General features: G+C 37.2%; 1 protein-coding gene across 7 annotated transcripts in view; it reads right to left on the reverse strand.

Moving 5' to 3' along the window:
- Positions 1 to 16,066, reverse strand: part of LOC104612658 (CemA-like proton extrusion protein-like protein) — a 33,049-nt gene extending 16,983 nt beyond the window's left edge. For 3 of the 7 annotated variants that reach the window (XR_016079560.1, XR_016079561.1, XM_088893347.1), the window contains exons 1-3: positions 14,887 to 16,065; positions 13,830 to 13,915; positions 5,821 to 5,994 (exon numbers count right to left, since the gene is read on the reverse strand). Coding sequence is in view for 5 of the 7 variants with exons in the window: in XM_088893347.1 (XP_088749473.1) it covers positions 5,821 to 5,994; positions 13,830 to 13,915; positions 14,887 to 15,492 (866 nt within the window). In the remaining 2 variants the exon portion in view is untranslated. Of the gene's footprint in view, positions 1 to 5,820; positions 5,995 to 13,829; positions 13,916 to 14,886 lie in introns of all 7 variants that reach the window. The other 4 variants (XM_010280176.3, XM_010280175.3, XM_010280177.3 and 1 more) reach the window with 2 other exon arrangements.
- Positions 16,067 to 22,230: the final 6,164 nt, after the last annotated feature.

Genomic DNA, 22,230 nt, shown 5'->3' on the forward strand with positions numbered 1-22,230 from the left:
GGGCAAGTCTTCAAGTACCTGAGAATCCTTTCAACTGCTTTCATATGAGGAATCTTTGGAGAGTGCATGAATTGACCGACAACATGCACAGCATAAGCAATATCTGGCCGAGTGAGGGATAAGTATATCAGCTTCCCTACCAATTTTTGGTATCTCTCTTTATCATAGTAGTCCTCCCCTACTGATTCCTGCAGGCCATGGTTCTGTTCCATTGGAGTATCTGCTGGCCTGCACCCCATCATGCCTGTTTCCTCTAGGAGGTCAAGAACATACTTCCGCTGACATATGTAGATTCCCTCTCTTGACCTGGCAACTTCAATCCCAAGAAAATATCTCAAATGACCCAAGTCTTTGATCTCAAATTCAGAAACTAGAAACTCCTTTAGTCTTTTTATCTCTTCCAAGTCATTCCTGGTAATTACCATATCATCCACATAAACAATGAGTGCAGTAAGTTTGCTATCATGTCTCCTTATGAACAAGGTATGGTCTGCACCACTCTGAGTGTACCCCACTTTCTTCATGGCCCCACAGAGCCTCTCAAACCATGCACGGGGAGATTGCTTCAACCCATATAATGCTTTCCTCAGTTTGCACACCTTTCTACTAAAGTCATAGCCTGGTGGAGGTTCCATAAATACCTCTTCATGAAGGTCACCATTTAAGAAGGCATTCTTCACATCCAGCTGATGAAGTTCCCATGAAAAATTTGCTGCTAGTGACAATAGAACCCGAATTGTGTTGAGCTTTGCTACCGGGGCAAAGGTTTCTTTGTAGTCAATCCCTTCTTTCTGAGTAAACCCCTTTGCCACAAGTCTGGCCTTGTACCTTTCAATGGACCCGTCCTCCCTGTGCTTTACAGTAAACACCCACTTGCACCCAACAGTGGTCTTCCCCTCTGGCAGATCCACTAATTCCCAAGTTCTTGCTTTCATTAGGGCTTTCATCTCTTCATTCATAGCTTCTTTCCACCTTGGATCAGACACGGCCTCTGAGTACCTAGAAGGAACACGCACAGAGGAAAGAGCAAACACAAAGGAGTGATAGGCAGGAGATAAATGTGAGTAAGAAACAAAATCAGCAATGGGGTGCCGGGTGGTGCAAGAGCGGATAGGCTTACGGAGAGAAATAGGAAGATCCAAATCAGAAGTATGAGAGTTGAAATTACCTTGGATTGTAGAGACAGATTGATCCGAGTCCAACTGGTTGTTGTCATGAGGTTGAGGACCCCTTTTTCTTCTGTTGTATGTAAGTATCTCTTTTTGTTGCCTACTGGAGCCTTCAAGAACATCTGCAGCATCAGGAGAGGTAATCGGCACAGTGGGAGCCTCACTGAGTTGACCCAGAATGTCACAACAAGGAGTAGGAGGAGAGGATGGAAGACCCGAGGCAGATAGGGGAACAAAAAAGGAGGGAGAATGAGAATCCTCTTCCATCCCACTAGTCTCCCCCTGAAGAGGATTCTAAGAAGACTGAAAATAGGGTTGAGACTCAAAGAACACCACATCTCTGGTGACATACTTTCTCTTGGAGAAAGGGTCATAACACTTGTAACCCTTTTGTGTAGGAGAGTACCCCAAGAATATTCCCTTTGTAGCCTTAGGATCTAGCTTAGTCTTCTTTGGATCCTTCACATGTATGAAACATATACAGCCAAAGACCCGAGGAGGAAGGGGAAAGTCTGGAAGAGTGGGGCACAAAACAGAGAAAGGGGTTTTCATACCCAACACCTTAGATGGCATCCGGTTTATCAGATATGATGCAGAAAGTACAGCTTGAGACCAGTATTGCTTGGGGACTTTGTGTTGGAATAGTAAGGCTCGAGCTGTCTCCAATAGATGTCTATTCTTGCGCTCAGCAACTCCATTCTGCTGAGGAGTATAAGCACAGGATGACTGATGTAGTATGCCAGCATCTTCCAGGAATAAGTTCAAGGATTTTTCAAAGTATTCAGCAGCATTGTCTGACCTGAATTGCTTAATCTTCTTATTAAACTGTGTTTCAATCATCTTGCAAAATGCCATGGTTATCCGTGGTACTTCATCCCGTCCTTTTAACAGGTAGATCCATGTACAACGAGAGTAGTGGTCAATAAAACTGATAAAGTACCGGAAGCCATCAAAGGAAACAATGGGTGAAGGGCCCCAGACATCAGAATGAACCAAATCAAAAGGAGCACAAATTTCATTGCTGGAAATTGGATACACAGCTCTACATTGTTTTGACATTTGACATACTTCACAGGTTAGACTCTGACTTGGAATGCCCTTAAACAATTCGGGAAACAACATTTCTAATGAGGAGAAAGACACATGACCTAGCTTAGCATGCCAAAGATGCAGCTTAGCTATTGACTCCACACTTTCCGGATTACTAGCAGCAGATGCTTGTAAGGCTGAGCCGATGTCTGCATCAAGGTAGTAGAGGCCTCCACACTCATGACCGCACCCAATCGTTCTCCTTGTCAATCTGTCCTGGAAGACACAATGAGTAGGAAAAAAGGTTATACTACAGTTCAAATTTTTGGTAAGTTTTGAAACAGACAAGAGATTTGAGGTAAGACTGGGAACATGTAAAACTGATTTAAGAGAGAGGTCCTTGCTTAGGTCAACAATTCCCTTTCCAGAGATAGTGGAGAATGACCCGTTAGCAACTCTCATCTTATCCTGACCAGACAACAAATGATATGAAGAGAATAGGGAAGACATATGTGTCATATGGTCAGTAGCACCGGAATCAATAACCCAAGAAGTAGAGTCAATAGAGCCAGTGGCACTGAAGGCAGAGGCTGTACCTGATCTAGCAAAAGATGTAGAAGCAAAAGAATTATTTCTTAGACGGGCTAATGCCCTACTAAGGATCTCAACCTCACTAGCAATGAAGCCCAATGTACCAGTTCCAGAGGAATCAACAACCTGTCCCATAGGAGAAGAAGACACTGTTGGTGTATTTTGTGAGTTGTCATCATTGTTGCTGGCGACAAAATTCCCACTTGCCGCAGCCTGTTATCTCTAGAAGAAACATCTCTGGGTATTGAAGACATCTTGACTGCAGCCACTGTGTAGGTGACACTGATTAAGACTAGCCGAAGCAGTTCTGAAGGTTCTGAACCAGTTCTGGAGCAGATCTGATTAGCTGAAATGATCACAGCAGGTTCTGACAGCACTCGACACAGTTTCAGACTTGCCGAGACTGTCACAGTTCTGAAACAGTTCAGTTACAACAGCAAGCAAGGAGTTCTGGGCTGGTAACCGACCTGAAGCTAAGGGTTCTCAACTATTGTGCTATGCAGACTCCACTTGAACTTTGAGCACTGCAACTGTAAAGAGAGTGCCCTTCCTTGCGGCCAATACTAGGACTGCTGACATCAGTCCTCAACTAGGGTTCACAGTGCTGAACAATCTGGAGCTGGCAGCTCCCTAGGTAATCTCATAGCAGTGGTGAGGGGTTTCGGACTGATAACCACCCTGAACTTGGAGCTGTTTGCCACATTGCTATGATGGTAGAAGTGTTCACAGTGCTGGTAGAACACTAGATAGACTTCACTTGGGCTGAACCAAAAAACTGCAACAGTTCGGGTACAGTAGTGAGTGAACAGTTCGAGGCTGCAACAGTAGCAAGTGAACAGTGGCTCTGTAGAAGAAGCTAAGTCTGTGCGAGTCTTGCTGGAGCACCGAAGCTGTAACTGTAGAAGTAGCTAAGCCCCTTTCGGCTAGTGCTAGGACTGCTGAAATCAGTCCTCAACTAGGTCTGTCCTACACAGACCTCTCTTAGTAGCCAAATAGCTACTATTTGCTGGAAATAACCTAGTAGGACATCTACTTCTGGGTCTTACTTCCCTTGAGTCCTACAACCAAGAGAAACCCTAGGTTCGAACTTGCTTTACTCTCTTACACCCCTAGGTCTTCACTACAGCAACCCAGAAAAGGAAGAGAGAAGATGAAAAGACAGCAAGAGAAGAGAGTGTGTGCCGGTTGAAACCAGGAAGAAGCTAATGCTCTGATACCATGAAAGCTAAATTACTGTAGCCGAAGTAACTGAAAAGAGAAGAAGAAGAAGAAGAGATGCAGGAATGTCGAACTCACCTGCTCAGTCGACAGTACTATTATTTATATTATGGTGTAGTACAATGATACAGGAAGTTACTAGAATGCCCCTGATTAGTGATGGGACACCCAGACAACTTAAAACATTAAACATTAGGCCCATTAACAAACCCAGTATAGGACAACTTAAACTTAAGTATAGGCTAATAAGAACTCTTATCAGCCGAATACTCATACATACAAAGACTTCAATCCAACAACCCCTTGCTAAAAACCGGCAAATGAACGAGGCCATAATAACTATATGGCCACCACAAAACTACTTGGAACCTTTTCAAAGTTGGTGTCCATTCTTTCTTTTCTCTTCCCCGCTCTTCTCAATCGCACTATATACCCTTCAATCTCTATTGAATGAGATAGGCGACCAAAGAATGTGTCCTCTTCATCTTATGACCAAGAAATAAATAAATAAATAAACTATTTCTTGTTGTCCAATCAGTCCAGCAGTGACAGTTTTTTTTCAAAGCAGCATCAAAAATAAATGCAAAGGAAGAAAAGGAAAAGGGAGTGGAATTAAATCAGATTTATGACAGAGATGACTCTGATACCACATTATCTGTCATAGGTGATGAGGAGTGAAGAGGAGCATAAGAATTGAAAGAATCTCCTGTGTGTATTGCCCCAACACTTGTTTTATTATAGGACTGTTTAAAACATGGAAAAGATATAAATATCCCATCATTCCAATAACTAAAAGTTTGCAACAATTAGTCTCGCTAAAATAGGACTGAATCTTACCATAAGTTTAGCATGAACATATATTCATTATATTGTCAAGGATTCTTGACAAAAAAAAAGTTTAAATTTAAAACCTTTTTTGAGGAAAAAACTAATTATATAAAGGAATTCTGTGTACCTGATATAACTGCACTCACCTTCAAAGCATGTTCATCACTTATCCCCACCCCAATATACACAAACACACACACCAAATATAATAAACATGTTTGAAATGTCAGAAATATTGTATGGAAATATTGTAAAATTATAGGCAGAGTGGAAACATTGTAAAATATGCAAAATATAGAATGATATTTTATGAAATGATAAAAGAAGCATAGGCACACATTTTTAAATTATTATCTTGTTCCAAATCATTAAACAAAGCTAAGAAACTAAGGTTATAGACAAGAATATGTTCTGAAAGTTGCCTTGTAAACCTTAAAATTAAGAGATTCGAGTTACAATGAATTAAAGCAGAATTTAAATTCATAAAAAATGTAAATGGTTGTAATAGATTAATCAAATAATCTATTACACAAACAAAAACTAATATTTAACTTCATGTTTGAAATGAATATTGAGCTAGCCCAAAGTGGTAAACAAGTTAGGCTGGCAATAACATTGTTACTCCACATATCTACAATATTGTCACCGACTTATATTATAATACTATCTCTTGTACTCCACATAGTGCTAGTAGTGTTCACTGGGGAGTATGCCAATTCCAGTAAAATTTAATGTCGCTACCCATGGAAGTTGTAATGGAAATATGCCATGGAAACTGTCTCTTGTACTCCACATAGTGCCGGTAGTGTTCATTGGGAATACATCGATTCTAGTAAAATTTCATGTCACAGCCCATGGAAATGGAAATATGTTGGGGAAATATTAGGGAAATTAGGAACATTTTAAACCATCACATACATGTAGACAGCATTAACAAAAATAAGTAAATAATAAAACAAGTGGGCATCAGAAATCTTAATCTTACGCTTTATGTCGCAACTCCAACCAAGCTTCCTCATCAGAAAGAGGAGGAGATTTACCAATCTCTACTTCAAATCGGAATCTTGCTTTCTCAACTTTTAATGCCTTTATCATTTCAAGTTTTTGATTTCTTCGCACATCAAGCATTTCTGCTGCAAGTGGAACAGTCTTCACATACCTATCCATAACACATTATATTACTTGATGAAAAATGTAAAAGTTAAGGCTTCTACATCAAATGACTAGTAACAAATTAAAGAAATAAAAACGAAGTAATTGTACCTACAATTAAAGAAATCAAGTTCAAAGATTGGAGGTGAAAAGAGTTCGGGGAAACCTTATCCACCCAAGGTGGAAGCATTTGCTGCCCTTGTAGATCTGGATAGTATTTTGACGTTGGACCACATTCAAAGTAGAGGGTTTCAATTGGCAGCTAGATGCTACTTGTGTGAAGATTCTGAAGAGAATGTTTTACATCTATGTTTTGGCTGCCCCTTCTTGAAATTCATTTGGGGTTTTATCTTTGGGTTATTTAAGGCAAATATGGTGGAGCCAAGATCACCAATAGATATTTTGCTTGTTAGCCTAAAATGAGAGGAAACATCTAGGCAAGGATAGTGCGGAGCTGCATCCCTTTTGCTGTACTTTGAGAGATTTGGAAGGAAAGAAATAGAAGAATTTTTGAAGATAAGGCACGAGGAAGGGATCAAATCACTCTTTTATGTGGGAAAAGGATAATGGATTGGATGCTTGTACTTCCAGAATATGAAGAAATCTCAAAGGAAGATCTTGGTGCTAGTTTTTGGTCTCTCCTTGAGCTGGAGTCAAGTAGTTAATGTTAGTAAACCCTAGCAGATTCTAGGTTGAAGTAGAGAAGAAGAAAGAAAAGAGAAAGAAGAAGAAGAAGAAGAAGAAGAAGAAGAAGAAGAAGAAAGAAAGAAAGGTTCGACCAGACTAGAAGAGAGTCAAAATCACTCCCCTAGCTGACCCACTTGTATTTATTCAAAAACATAGAGTTACAGGAAAGACCATTTTGTCCCTCATAGAAGATGGGACACATAACTTAAACTCAGATACAATAGACCTTTCACTCTCAAGCAGATAATCCAGAATGACCAAAATACCCCTGACTCGAGCATTCTAACACTCCCCCTCAAGCTGGAGAGTATATATCATATAGTCCCACCTTGTTACAAATGTAATCTATTCTTCCCCAAGACAATCCCTTTATGAGGAGATCTGCCCACTGATTTCCTGAGCTCACATGAGATGTGGTTATCACCCCACTTATCACTTTATCTCTTACAAAGTGACAATCAACCTCAATATGCTTAGTTCTCTCATGAAAGACGGGATTGGAAGAGATGTGAACAACAACTTGGTTATCACAGTATAATTTCATGGGTTTGTCAATTGAGAATCCCATCTCTTGAAGCAAGTTCTTCAGTCATACTAGCTCACATGTGGTATGGGCCATAGCCATGTACTCTGCTTCTGCACTACTTCTTGCCACCACTGTTTGTTTCTTGCTCTTCCAAGTTACAAGATTACCACCGAGGAAGGTACAATACCCTGTAGTTGATCTCCTGTCTGATACAGAACCAGCCCAATCAGCATCTATGTACCCTACTATCTCAAGAGTTCCTCCACTTTGGTATAACAAACCACGACCTGGAGCACTTTTTAGGTACCTAACAATTCTCAGAACAGCTTCCCAGTGAGGAACCGAGGATGTTGCATAAATTGGCTCACCACACTCACAGCAAATGATATATCTGGTCGGGTAATGGTCAGGTAGTTCAATTTGCCCACCAACCTTCTGTATCTTCCAGGATCATCAAACTCTTCACCCGCATCAACACTCAGCTTGGCATTGAGTTCCATAGGAGTCTCTGCTGGTTTAGCACCTAACAACCCTGTTTCTTCAAGTAGATCAAGAACATATTTTCTCTGACATAGGTTGATCCCATGTTTTGACCTCACAACCTCTATTCCCAGGAAATATTTCAGCTTCCCCAGATCTTTCGTATTGAAGTGATCCTGTAAGAATTTCTTCAACCTGTTGATTCCATTGCTATCACTCCCAGTTATGACAATATCATCCACGTACACGACTAGCAAGATTTTCCCATCCTTTGAGTTATAGCTGAACACAAAATGATCAACCTGACATTGTTTCATCCCAAAGGCTTTCATCACTTCACTGAACCTGCCAAACCAAGCACGTGGAGATTGTTTCAGTCCATAAATTGCCTTTTTGAGCTTACACACTTTGCTAGACTCCCCCTGAGCAACAAACCCTGGTGGTTGCTCCATATACACCTCATCAACTAGATCACCATGCAGGAAGGCATTTTTGATGTCAAGTTGTACAAGAGGCCAATCATACATAGCAGCTAATGAAACCAGCACCCGAACTGAACCAACTAGATCACCATGCAGGAAGGCATTTTTGATGTCTCCATATAGTCCACACCATACATCTGAGAATAACCCTTGGCCACCAACCTCGCTTTCAATCGCTCTACACTGCCATCAGGAAGATACTTCACTGTGTAGACCCATTTACACCCAACTGTGTGCTTACCGGAAGGAAGAGCGATGAGTTCCCATGTGTGATTATGTTGAAGAGCAGAGAGTTCTTCTTCCATGGCTTGCCGCCACCCTGGGGAGGCAAGAGCTTCCTGGACAGTCTTGGGAATGGGAACAGATGAGAGTAATGATATAAATTTGCAATGAGAAGCAGAAAGGTGAGCAGTAGAAACATAGTGTGAAATGGGGTGAGAAGTACAAGTACGTTTACCTTTTCGCAGAGCAATAGGAAAATCAGGATCTGAAGGAGAAGGAGTAGTAGCAGGATCTGTCGACAGGGGCTGAAGTGGAGGAGGGCCCGATGCACTTCTACGGGTATACACTTGAGTGATTGGCGGCTTCTCAGTAGTAACAGGCATAGGATGTGCATCTGCAGTAGAAACAGGAGCTACTGGAATGATGTCCACAACAGGTACAGGAAGGGGAACCACAGAGGGAGAGGAAGAGACCCCAGCATCTGAGAAGAACGGAACTGACTCAAAGAATGTGACATCAGAGCACACAAACGATTTATGGGATTTTGGGTTATAACACTTATACCCTTTCTGAGTCCTTGAGTAGCCAAGAAAGATACACTTAGTAGCTCGAGCATCTAGCTTGTCTAACCCAGGTCCCAAGTGTTGAACAAAACAAATACAGCCAAAGATTCTTGGGGTAAGAGGAAATGGAGATAAAGTGGGAAACAACACGGAGAAAGGGGATTGACTTCCAAGGATTGACATGGGCATCCGATTGATAAGAAAATAGGATGTAAGAACAGCATCACTCCAAAAATGTTTTGGGACATTCATATTAATCATCAAGGATCGAGCAGTTTCGAGAAGATGTCGATTTTTTCGTTCAGCTACACCGTTCTGTTGTGGGGTGTAGGCACAAGAAGTTTGATGAATGATCCCATGATGTTCTAGTTATTGCTGAAATGGTGAGGAGTTGTATTCTTTGGCATTATCGAAGCGAAGAATTTTAATATGAACACCAAATTGAGTGCGTATTTCAGCATAAAATTTTTTGAAAAATAGGGAACAACTCACTACGATCTTTCATAAGATAAATCTATATCATCCTTGAAAAGTCATCAACAAAGATTACAAAATACTTATACCCATTGTATGACACCACTTTAATTGGACCCCATACATCGGAATGAACTAAAGAGAAAGGACTTGAGACACGACTATCAACTCTTGGACTAAATGAGACTCTATGATGTTTACCCAATTGACATGACTCACAATCTAATGATGAAAGATGACTCAAGGAAGGAACCGGTAACTTCAAGGCCTTGAGAGAAGAATGACCAAGTCTGCAGTGCCATTGAAGAGGAGTAAGAGATGACTGAAAAGCTATTGGAGGACCACCACCATCAAGGTAATATAATCCACCTGCTTCATGCCCTCCACCAATCTTCCTCCCCGTCTTGAGATCCTGAAACACACAAGAAGAAGGGTAGAAGGTTACAGGACAATTAAGAGACTTGGTTAATCTGCTGACAGACATAAGGTTAAAAGGAAACTTAGGAACATATAAAACAAATGATAAAGGCAAGGAGGAGAGATTAACATCACCAACACCACATATAGGAGATGTAGAACCATTAGCAAGTGTAACTGTTTGAGGTGTGGAGGAGTGGGAAAGGGAAGAAAATACATCATGAGTCCCAGACATATGGTCCGAGGCCCCGGAATCAATGATCCAGTGTAAGTCTTTGGAAGCTAAGCAAGCGATACCTGAATGGGCAAGTGTAGCGGTGTTCTGCTGAGATATTTGAATGAACTGCTCATATACTGCACGTGGTACACTCACCATTTCCTTCTCAGAAGCACAAGTAGATGTGGAGGGGATTGGGTCAGTTTGCTGACTTTCAGTAATTGTGTCACTACCCTTAGTCCTAGCATGGTTAGCCCAAGTGTTGGGTGCACCACGCAAATCATAGCAGAAATTAATTGTGTGCCCCTCTAAACCACAATGTGTACACTTTCTCTGAGTATTACTCCTTCCACTTCCCCGACCTCCCCCTGAGTCTCGGCCTCAAGTCCGACCACTAGCCCTGCTAAACATGTGACCACCACAGTTGCTTGGGAGTCCACTCCTGACACCACCACTTCTATTTCCACGACCACCCCCTTTAGTCACTACCAAACCAGATCTGTCAGAGAGAGAAGAATGTTCTACTGACTCAATGGATGTCCTCTTAAGACGAGCAAAAACTTCTTCAAGTGAGGGAAGAGCAGATCCTCCCAATATTTGTGCTCTGACAGGCTCATACTCAGCCTTCAACCCCACAAGAAACCTTGTCACATCAAGCTGCTCACGTTGTTGTTGTTGGATCTGAACATCTGATGTTAGAGGACGATACACATTAATCTCATTACGAATGTTCCTCAAACTTGCATAGTACTCTTCTAAGCTTTGACTCCCTTGCTTCAAATTGAAATACTCTTGGTACAACTGATACACCCTAGTTGTATTGTCTTGTCCAGAGTACAACTTCTTAGCATGATCCCAGATTTCCTTAGTTGTATCTAGGAACCTGAAGTTCACACTAATCTTTGGTTCCATGTTGTTCCAGAGCCATGTCATTATTTGTGCATTTACTTGTTCCCAGTCACTGAACCCAGGGGAATTAGAGGGAGGTTTCTCCTCTCTTACATGTTTTACCTTCCTCTTGGCCTTCAAGAACACCTCCACAGATTTTGCCCATGGTACATAATTCTCACCATTCAACTTGATGGATGTTATTTGAACACTTAGATAGTCTGGAGAAAGCATGACACCTGTTTTGTTATCATTCCCATTTTCAAATGAAGCCATCTTAATTATTTCACCTTCAAATATACAACACAACCTCACACTCTTTCACAAGACTTATCTCACTTATAACACCACCAATTCCAGCTTCTTTAAATACACATTACACACCACACACTAAGGCTTAAATCACTCAGTCCTCACATCAAACACCTGGGCTGCACACTGCAGAACCATTCACCATCAACACACTACTGAAATCACTCAGTCTTCACATCAAACACCTGGGCTGCACACTGCAGAACCATTCACCATCAACACACCAAGACTGAAATCACTCAGTCCTCACATCAAACACTTGGGCTACACACTGCAGAACTGATTACACCAAGGTATAGGAGATCACTTTTAAATATTCTGAAACATAGATACACCAATCACCACGACACAACCACCACCAATCTACTGCTGTTGCGAACTTCAGTAGTCGACAACTCTTCTTTCAACATACATACGAAGAGAAATGCAGAGGAACACGACTGAGATGCATATCAGTCACACTGAGCACCACCACAACCAACTTTTGAAACAAAAAGAAACATTCACAGTCCCTTACTTGGACAAACAACAGTAGTGTTCATACCTGTCCACATTCAGCCCTCTTCGATACTGAATAGAGGGTTTAGTATACCACTCCAACGACCACCACAGCAACGACCGGAGGCATCCTCACCTCCAGGCCCACAAAACGACAGCTCCTTTCCAGCCCCTTATCGAACCTCCACTCAGGTCAGTCGAAAAGGAAGAAGATGACTGTGAAAGTTGGCGGCGAACCCAGAAAGAGAACAACAGCAAGAAAGAAATGAAGATACGACCTTACAGCTCTGATACCATGTTAGTAAACCCTAGCAGATTCTAGGTTGAAGTAGAGAAGAAGAAAGAAAAGAGAAAGAAGAAGAAGAAGAAGAAAGAAAGAAAGGTTCGGCCAGACTAGAAGAGAGTCAAAATCACTCTCCCTTAGCTGACCCACTTGTATTTGTTCAAAAACATAGAGTTACAGGAAAGACCATTTTGTTCCTCATAGAAGATGGGACACATAACTTAAACTCAGATACAATAGACCTTTCACTCTCAAGCAGATAATCCAGAATGACCAAAATACCCCTGACTCGAGCATTCTAACAGTTAATATTCTTTTTGTGTAATAATTTGACTGATGTAGTACTTCTTTGGTTTTACTATAAGATCATGTTGGTGATGTCTCATCACCTTGCAGTTGTACTCACGGCCTAGAGCACCCTTCAAATATCTCAACACCCTCTTAACTCCATCCCGATAAACCATTTTTGGGTTTTTCATAAATTGGCTCAACACTCCAACATTAAAGAAGATATTGGGCTGAGTAATAGTGAGATAAATCAATTTACCAACACATTGTCTATACTTCCTAGGGTCAGTCAATGGTACTATCAACATTGGTGGGATACCCATTTAGGAACCCTAGTGGTTGAACCATGTATACTTCCTCTTCAAGATACCCATTTAGGAAAGAATTCTTTATATCTAACTAATTAATTGGCTAAACAAAGTTTGCAACAAGAGATAAAGGACTTGTATTGAGTTCAGCTTTGTAACCAGCACAAAAGTTTCATTTTAATTCTCTCCATACATTTGAGAGAATCCTTTCACAAAAAAAAAAAAAAAAAAAAAAAAAAAAAATCTAGCTTCATACCTCTCTATAGAACTACATGTTCGATGCTTGACTAGAAATACCCACAAAAAAGGATGGAAAGAGGTCTGCACCCATTTTATATTTGAAAATATGTAGATTACCCATCCAAAATTATTGAATTCAATCCAAGGTTCAAAGTATCAACACGTATCGGCCGATACGTATCGTTTCGGGAGCACCACAATATGCCCCTACAGAGGGTGTATCGATACTGCCCCCTAGAGGAGCCTTAAACCGGCCCCCCTAAACCGGTTTTGAAAAAAAATAAAGAAAAAGCACCGATGCTGCCCGATATGCCCCTACCGGCGTATCGGGCGTATCGATATTTAGAACCTTGATTCAATCAAGATATGGTGGAATGAAATGGAAGTGGCATTTGGGAAAAATAGGTATAAATTTGTCAAAAAACTCCAAGAACTGAAGGGGAGGTCAAAGACTTGGAACAAGGAAACTTTTGCGAGGATTGAAGAAAATAGATATGCACTCCTCAACCAAATAGAAGACTTAAGCATATAGGAAGGCCAAGGAAATATCATGGGAGATGAAAGATATTTAAGATGGCAGTTTTATGAAAGTCTAGTTTCTAAGCTATTCATGGAGAACTCCATCTCCTAATATCTGTTTCTTTGTCATAGCATTTAACTAATAATAATAACAATGATAATATGATGGTATTACTTTCAAGTTCCCACCAGTAGTTCAATAAATTTAAGAACAACTGCAAAACTCAGCTGTCAGTATCCCTGCTAGAATATTTCTTGCATCAACCAAAAAGGGATTTTTATCAGGATAATGCAATATCTTACCCAAAATCATCAGGAATATAAATATATGAACCTGGTAAGAAAAGAGTGTTTCCCATGTTTTTGGTACTACAATTGTTCTGGACAAAAGAAATAACTTGATCAAGAAGTGGGTTAAGAAGCATGCCCAAAATTTACCTATCTAAAAATGGCATGAGAACGTAGTCATGAACCAAAAAATCCAATGTCCATGGTATAACCACCAATACTGCCAAAAATTTTGCCTGGAAGAAACACAGAAAATGAATAAGTCTACTCTAGTCTACTTAATAGAAGTGATAACAGAAATCAGAGAATTTAACAGAAGAAAGAAATGGAATTATGGATCACCAAAAAAGAAAAGGAAAAGAGAAGAAGACTATTATTCATTTGCAGACTAGTAGTTTCAGAATTGGTCATGACAGGGAGTAAACTGAAAAATAGGTCTAGATATACTAATATTTAAGTTTTTTTATCAATAACTTGTGAAAATTCATTAATAGATAAAAGGTGAACAATAGGTACAGTATAAAGAATCATACAGTGGAGATAAACCCTCTTATCTCTCCCCAAAAGACTTTTCCTTAATTTTATAATTGTACCCAAAAAAGCTGATCCCTTTACACCCCTTGTTTAGCTAGAGTATCAGCTGAGGAATTAGCATTTTTTTAACCCATTTAGGCTTCCTATTATAAAAAGGTAACTTTATGTTTCCTGTAACTAATTCAAATAAACATTGGAAAAAGCATATAAAAATATCCAACTGACTTGGCTAAGGGAAGCAAATTTCTAGTATATTGACAACAGAGCAGATAACTAACTATATTTCAATAAGTTCAGAGGATTGCCTGAAGATGGTCTTTTGAGCTTGAATGTGCTAACCATCCACAGGGCATAGAAAGAGGTTCATGAAACAAATAAAAATGCTTGACCCATCCGGAAAAAAAAAAAACAAAACAAAAAAAACAAAAAAAGAACAAAACTTTTTTCCTGTATTTAAAATATATAATTCCGAACCTATGAATCCAATTTTTTGCTTGCCTGGCCAAATCACAGGGACTTTCCAATTTTTTACGCTTTCACCATATCTGTGCAACGTATTTAACTATTAAAGTCATTATTTTTATTGCATATTCATCACTATGTAATTCAGATCTTCTACCATGTTCTCCTTACCGAACTTGATGAGGTATACTGAGATTTTCGAATGACTTACCGAATTTGATGAGGCATACTGAAAAACACGGTCTTCGTATAGCAAGTCATCATCTTCTTTCCCAAGAACCAAGTCCCTTACAGAGTCAACAAAGCCTTTCTCAGGTATCATCTCACTCTGATCGACCGGGATATCATCCCTTGATTCCCCGAGCCCATCAGACCAATCCTGAACCCAAGAAGAACTGTCATCCTCAGGTGTTCCCTCCACCAGCCAATCTTCCCATTCTCGACTCGCTGCATTCCTCATATCTTTCTGTGCCTCCCTCAGCTCTGTAATTGCCTCAGCTCTCCTCTTCCAGGCTTCGAACTTTTCCCCCTCCGACAGTTTGTTTTCTCCTGAACTCTCAGGATCCTGAAGCAAATCGTCCTCCTTGAAACCAAACCAATTCCCGTCTTCATCAATAAAGAACTTCTGCCACCAAGTTCTTTTCCCTGAGTGCCCATTCCTCGCATTCGGAATCAACCCACGAAGCCGTCTCCTTCCACCAGCCAATAGAACCACAGAATTCGATGTATTGCGGGACGGTAGTGTCGTTTGGAACGCACTCCGTTTACAAGCAATGAAACTCTCGGCTAAGACCATGGAAGTGCTCATTAAGGACATAAATAAAACGACACATTTTTCAGCCTTGCGGACTCGTATTATCCAGCAACCTCTGCACTCTAATTTTCACATAATCCCAAAAAGGAACCATGAAATCACTCACCGAAAGAAAAATGACGATTTAAAACGAGCATTCTTCAGTCTTCCCAAATTTAATTTTCTCCGCAAACGAAATTCAAAGTCATTCTCTTCAAAATTCAAGCAACCCTCGTACAAAGCCTCGAAACACAAGCATGATCGACACAGATCAAAATCCCAAGAATTCCTCGAATGAATTAAAACGGAAGAAAGAAGAACTCAAACAAGTCCCTTCTGGAACAAAATTTCTCTGGACTGGAAATCAATGAAATAATTCCAGAATCTCTCCCAAATTTTGCTAAGCTGAGAGAAATGGCAAGCCTCTACAGATTCCTGGAACCTAAAAGAAACCTAGAACTGAAAAACCACGAAAAGAAACTCTTCTTCGTATTCTCATCTGACTTTTCTCTTTTTCGGTCATCTGAAGCCTGAAGGTGTACGACACTCGATCAGGCCAAGTGAAAACAAAGAACAGAAGCGGGAGAAAGGATAACGGCTTCAAGCGATAGATAGACCAGACCTGTTCATTGTAAAAAGACGTAATTAGCCTTCCTTATCTATCAAAATTACAAATTTTTATTTCTTGGTGAAATTACTTAAATCTCCTTGTGTCTTTTTAACAATGCTTTGAAGGAAATTTAATAATTTATAATCTTAAGATAATCAACATTTAAAATTAGACTGATTGATTCAAAAATTAATAAAAATTTCGAAAAAGTACGGACAGGCTCAATGCAAATTTCTGATTTCCACTATAGAACATAAACATTCAAAATATCAAAAACCCACACTATATACCATAGAGTGAACTGTTATTCTCCCAAATAATTTTGATAGCCTATCTACATTTCAAATTATAAAAACCCCCACCATATCATCAAAGGCCTATGTGGTTATTGCCAATATGGGATTCTTAAACAATATTGCATACAACAAAAAGCCTATATCAAAATCACCCTTAATGTTTGGGTGATTTGAAAATAAACAAAAAGGGTTTTGTAGTTTTTCTCCCACTCCCTCTGTCTCTTGATTTCCCTCACACTCTCTCATTCTTATAAACGTCTCTCTCTGCTCAATGACTGTGTGATTTGAAATAAACAAAAATGGTTTTTGGTTTCTATATTTACGTTATCTTTGTCAAATTTGTATAATGATTTGTGAATTTGTGAATTTTATTAGTGTTTGGGAAATAAGACGGAAATAAGTGCTTATTTTAAAAATAAGGGCTTATTTTTTAAGCCCAGATTTCCAACTTTTTTAAGTGCTTATACAATAAGCACTTATTCAAATTCGTTCTCCTAGAATTGTCCTCATTAAATTTTTAAAATACCAATTATGCCCTTTCAATATTGTTACTTTTAGCAACAACATTGTTCCGTTTACGAAAGTACTTTTATGGAAACACTTTTACAAAACTACTTTTACAAAAGCACTTTCATGAAAACAATTTTATAAAAGTACTTTTACATGAAAGCACTTATATGAAAGCACTTTCATGAGAGCACTTTTATGAAAGTACTTTTATAAAAGCACTTTTACAAAAATACTTTTACAAAAGCACTTTTACAAAAGTACTTTTATAAAAGCACTTTTACGAAAATAATTTTACAAAAGCATTTTTATGAAAGTACTTTTATCAAAGTACTTTTATGAAAGAACTTTTACAAAAGCAATCAAAGTGCTTTTATTCATTCACTTTGGATTGGATATTTTGAAATTTTGAAAGAAAATGAAGGGAAAAAGAGTCACAAGTACTTATTTAAGTGCTTAATGGAGAAAAAGACTACCAAACATCCAATATAAAATAAGTGCTTATTTTTTTTTAAATAAGCACTTGAAAAAGGTGGGTGCCAAATGTAAATAAGTGCTTATTCGAATAAGCACTTGTTTTTAAGCACTTATTTTTAACATAAGCACTCCCAAACATGACCTAAGTTAGTCAAGGGACCAACCACTTGTACAATCAAGTTATAAATTTCTAAAGTTTGTGTAAATTTCATAATCAAGAGTTTCTTGTGAACTTTTATCAAATTGGTTTAATGACTTTAGAACCATACCAAGTTGGTCTTATGTTCTTCTATATGGTTTGATTAATATTGTATGTGCCATGTGTGTAAGAAAAATCAAAATAAAGAAGGAAGAGACAAAGAGATTGAAAGGTTCGTGGAGAGAAACCGAGAGAAAATAAGAGAGATTGAGGGAGAACAAGACATTGATGGAGAGAGACTGAGAGAAAACAATAGATATTGAGGGAGAATGAGAGATCGACCAATGAAGAGAATGAGAAAAATCAACCAAGAAAGAGATTGAGGGAGAAAGATAGATTGACAGAGAGAACAAGAGAAATTGACAAAGAAAACATAAATATAGAAACTAAAAAACATTTATTTATTTATTTTCAAATCACGGTCATTTTCTTTTTGTAAAAAGAGCAAATTTATTAATAAAAGAAAGGTGTCTTTAAAACATTTGAGTAGCCTCGGCTACCACTTACAACAAAAAAAAAAGAAAGATAAAACCCTAGTGACTTTGCTCTTCAAGGTTACAACTATGCCCAAAAAAATTGATCTCTGTTGTACACCTTGTTTTGCTCTGATTGGCTAGATTGTTAGCTGACCTTGGAACCCAATAAATTAATAGTTTCATGTCTTTTGACAATTTTCTAAATTTTTTGATCTCATTTCTGAACCACTACAGTGTTGTTTTTCTTTTCTTAGCCAAGTCAGAATCACCTTCAATTATTAGCTTCTGAATACCTAGCTCCACAACGTTCAATCAAACATCACAACCTTCAGCTCTAATCTCGTGGAGTCTCCTTCCCCAATTGGTCCTGAAAACAAACCCAAAATTCCCCTCTCCCATTTCTTAACATCCCACCTATCCTCAATGGACCTGGATTGCCATCAAAGTTTGGTTTGAGAAAATAAAAAAAGTCATAGTCTTGACCCAATGTATAACTTTAACCACAATGCCTTGAAAATAGCTCCTGCATTCCTTCTTTTTACCTTGAAAATTCTAAAGTTTTTTTATTCCTAGATCATCCATAACATTGCTGAATGTGGATGAATTGAAGAGTATCTTCCCTCTTTTTCTTGGGCACCTGAATGTGGATGAATTGAAGAGTCTGTCCAAACTGCTTGGGGTACACTATTTACAATCAAACAACACAAAAATTCTCTCCCAAATACATTCAACAAAGGGACAAAGATATGAAAGATGCTAAGCATTTTCACCATTAAAATTACACATGATACACCTATTTGGAGAGAGGCACCAGTCAAGTCTCTTCCTTTGCAACATGTCACAGGTGTTCATTGCACCATGAAAAACTTCCCAACAAAAAGCCGCCCACTTTGGGGGGTATAGGCCGACTCCAAACTTCTTTTAATGGAAAGGAAACATAAGGGAGATTTAAGGCAACCAAAGCATTGAAAAACGATAACTATCATATCATCAATTAATCCACTTGACCCAAACCACTAGTCCACCATCCAAAAAGGAAAATAGTTTGATTTCCAGGTTGACATTAAATTTTGTATTACATTTCCATCATTGATAAAATTATTTCTTATGTATAATACTTATTTTTATTCAATATAATGAATGTATAATATTGGAGATGTACCAAATATTTTATTTTTATAAATATATAACATTAGATATGTTCCCAAAATTTTCTCTATTTTTTTTATTTTTGTGATTCATTGTATTTTCTATTTTTAAAAATTTTATTATTTGACTATGACACCATTTCATTTATAGGTTGATTTTAAATTTGGCATTCCATTATCATTAATAAAAATAGTTCTTACATTTCATACTTATTTTTGTTTAGTATAATGAATATACGATGTTAGAGATATGCCCAAATATTTTTATTTTTTATATCATATATTTTGTATATTTTAATTTTTTTTATTTAATTATGACATTATTTATTAACCATGTGACTCCAAATGGTTGAATTGCTTACCCACCAATGGAGGGAAGAAAATGGTTTTGCTTTTAAATTATTTTTCAAAATATTTCTTTTTATACTATTAAAATTATTGTTGTGGATTTAAATAGTAAAATTTAATGATGAGAAAATCTATCTTAAATATAGGATTTAATGAGAGAATATACCTTAGATATTAGATTTAATGAGAGAGAATTGGAAAATAGTTTTATTTTCAATTGGTTTTAGATTTTACATTCCATTTCCATAATTAATAAAAACATTTCTTATTTATCATGCATATAATTGTTTAATATGTCAAATGTATGATGCTAAAAATGTTCTCAATTTTTTTAGTTTTTATATTTTTTCATTTTATCTATTTTTCATTTTATTATTTAATTGTGGAAACATGGCTTGGCCCATTTGACCCAAAATGATTTAATTTCTTACCATCACCTAGATGAAAACACAATTGTTCTAGGTAGATTATGTTATTAAAATTATTAATTTATTATTTATGTATTTAATTAATAGAATTTAATGATGAGAAGAAACAAAAATGCCTTAAACATATGATTTAATGAAGGGCTAATGCAAGTTAATAACTTAAATTTTAGATACAATGAGAGGGAATTGAATGCATTGAATATTTTAAAGTTACCTCTTTTCAACTCATTTAATATCAATAACCAATTTGCCTATTTGCCCCCATTTTTATCAATAAATTTAAATATGAAAGGGTAAATTTTGTCCTAAAAAATTTCTAGAAATATTCATGAGGCTATTAGTGCTTTTTAAAGTAGTATAGATATATCTATAATGTTAAGTCTTTAAGGCTAATTTTGGAAAGACTACAAATACAAATATATACAATACAAACATATACAAAATACAAGGCTTTGCACTCTACAAATTTGTATTTATACTCCTTTCAAACTGAGATTAATTTGTTGAAAAACAAAGAAATTTGTTTATTTAAATGGTGTCCCATATTTATGAGATATAGGATACCAGGCCTTCTTATTTATGAGATATAGGATACCCTAGGTCATTTTCTTTAATCAATGATATCTAGTGTACAAGTAGCAAAATCAGATACAAGAGTAAGTTCAAGGAAAATGCCAATCTGAATTTCCTACTCGCAAGAATCCTACCCACAGGACACTAATGTTGTACATCAGGAACATCTCTCCATGAATGGTAATGTGCAAATATCAACATGTGGCTATAGTGATATATGGGTAGGGTATCCAATCACAAAAAATGCTCAAGGAATTAGCATCAGGTCTAACATGGCATGTATGTACCATGGTGAAGCATCATTGATCACCCAAAAATTTTGGAATAATTCCAAAGAATTTTCTTTAGGTTATATTTGGTTTGAAGGAAAAGGTAGGGAAAAGGAAGGAAAAACATTCCTTCCAAAATTCCTAAGATTGTGTTTGGTTTAAAGGAAAAGACAAGGAAAGGAAGGAAAGCTTCTTCCTGATTTCCCTTTCTTTTCTTGCAAACCAAACACAACATTAACGAAAAGTCAGGGCCTTGGCACAATTATAGCTAGGCATTTGGAAAGAGTGAGAGCAATGCCAGCGACATGATCACCATCCTCATTGCCAATTATCGATATTATATATAAAAGTGTGGATGCAATGTGCAACTTTTTTTGGACTAAAATTATCCTTTATTTCTTTGTTTGAGAAATAGTATAAAAGTCATTTTATTATAGCTTTAGTGTTAGCTTTAATCGTTACTAAAATGACAATATTTGTGTATTTAATCCATTTCTAATTGTAAGAGTTGAAAATGTAACTTCAATTATTACTTTCCACCTCATTTAATCCCCTCTCATTAAGTCTTATACTTAAGGTATTAAATTTCATTTTCTTTTATTAAATCCTATATTTTTGAGTTATTTTTCACTAATAAATGCTACTAATTAGATATATGTCAATATTTTTAACAATATAAACCCATATATTTTAAAACTTGAACAAAAATAAAACCATTCTTTATCCAAGTGGTGTCTAAGCAACTCAACCATCCAGATCAAATTGATCAACCTATGAAAAAGTCATAGTTAGGTAATAAAATTTTTAAAATAGAAATAAGTATATAAAATTATGAAAAATGTAGAAAAAATTAAACACATTTATAATATTTTTACTAATCAAATTAAAAAAATAAGTGTAATAAAAAGAATTATTTTTATTGATAATGAAAATGAAATACATAATTTAGAACTGACCTAAAATGAAATATAAAAATCAATAATAAATAGTTCAACTTTTGGGTTAAATTTGCTAGCCTTTAATATCATAAATAAATAATAAAAAATACATAAATTTTACAAAAAAAAGCATTCATGCACATGTATAATATCATATATTTATCATATTAAACAAAAAGTAAGATCGGTGCGTGTATCTCAACTTTCTAATATAAGATCGATGTTTAATCTCTCATATCTTGCACTAAAAGCGCCATGACTAATTTTGGCCATTGGGAATAACCGAACAAGATTATAATAAATAATAAAATAATATATTTATATTTATATATATAGTGTATATATAATATATATAATACACTAGTAGATTCGGTTAACCACCAGTTTTTCTTTTAAGCTAACAAAGAAACAAGGGATAAGTAGACTGCACTCCACCTCAGAATTCTGAATTAAATTGCAAACCTACAACAATTCAAAATTATAAACACCGAAC

The sequence above is a fragment of the Nelumbo nucifera genome, chromosome 8 (assembly GCF_055504915.1).
Source record: "Nelumbo nucifera cultivar China Antique chromosome 8, China Antique-T2T, whole genome shotgun sequence".
Classification (NCBI taxonomy): domain Eukaryota; kingdom Viridiplantae; phylum Streptophyta; class Magnoliopsida; order Proteales; family Nelumbonaceae; genus Nelumbo; species Nelumbo nucifera.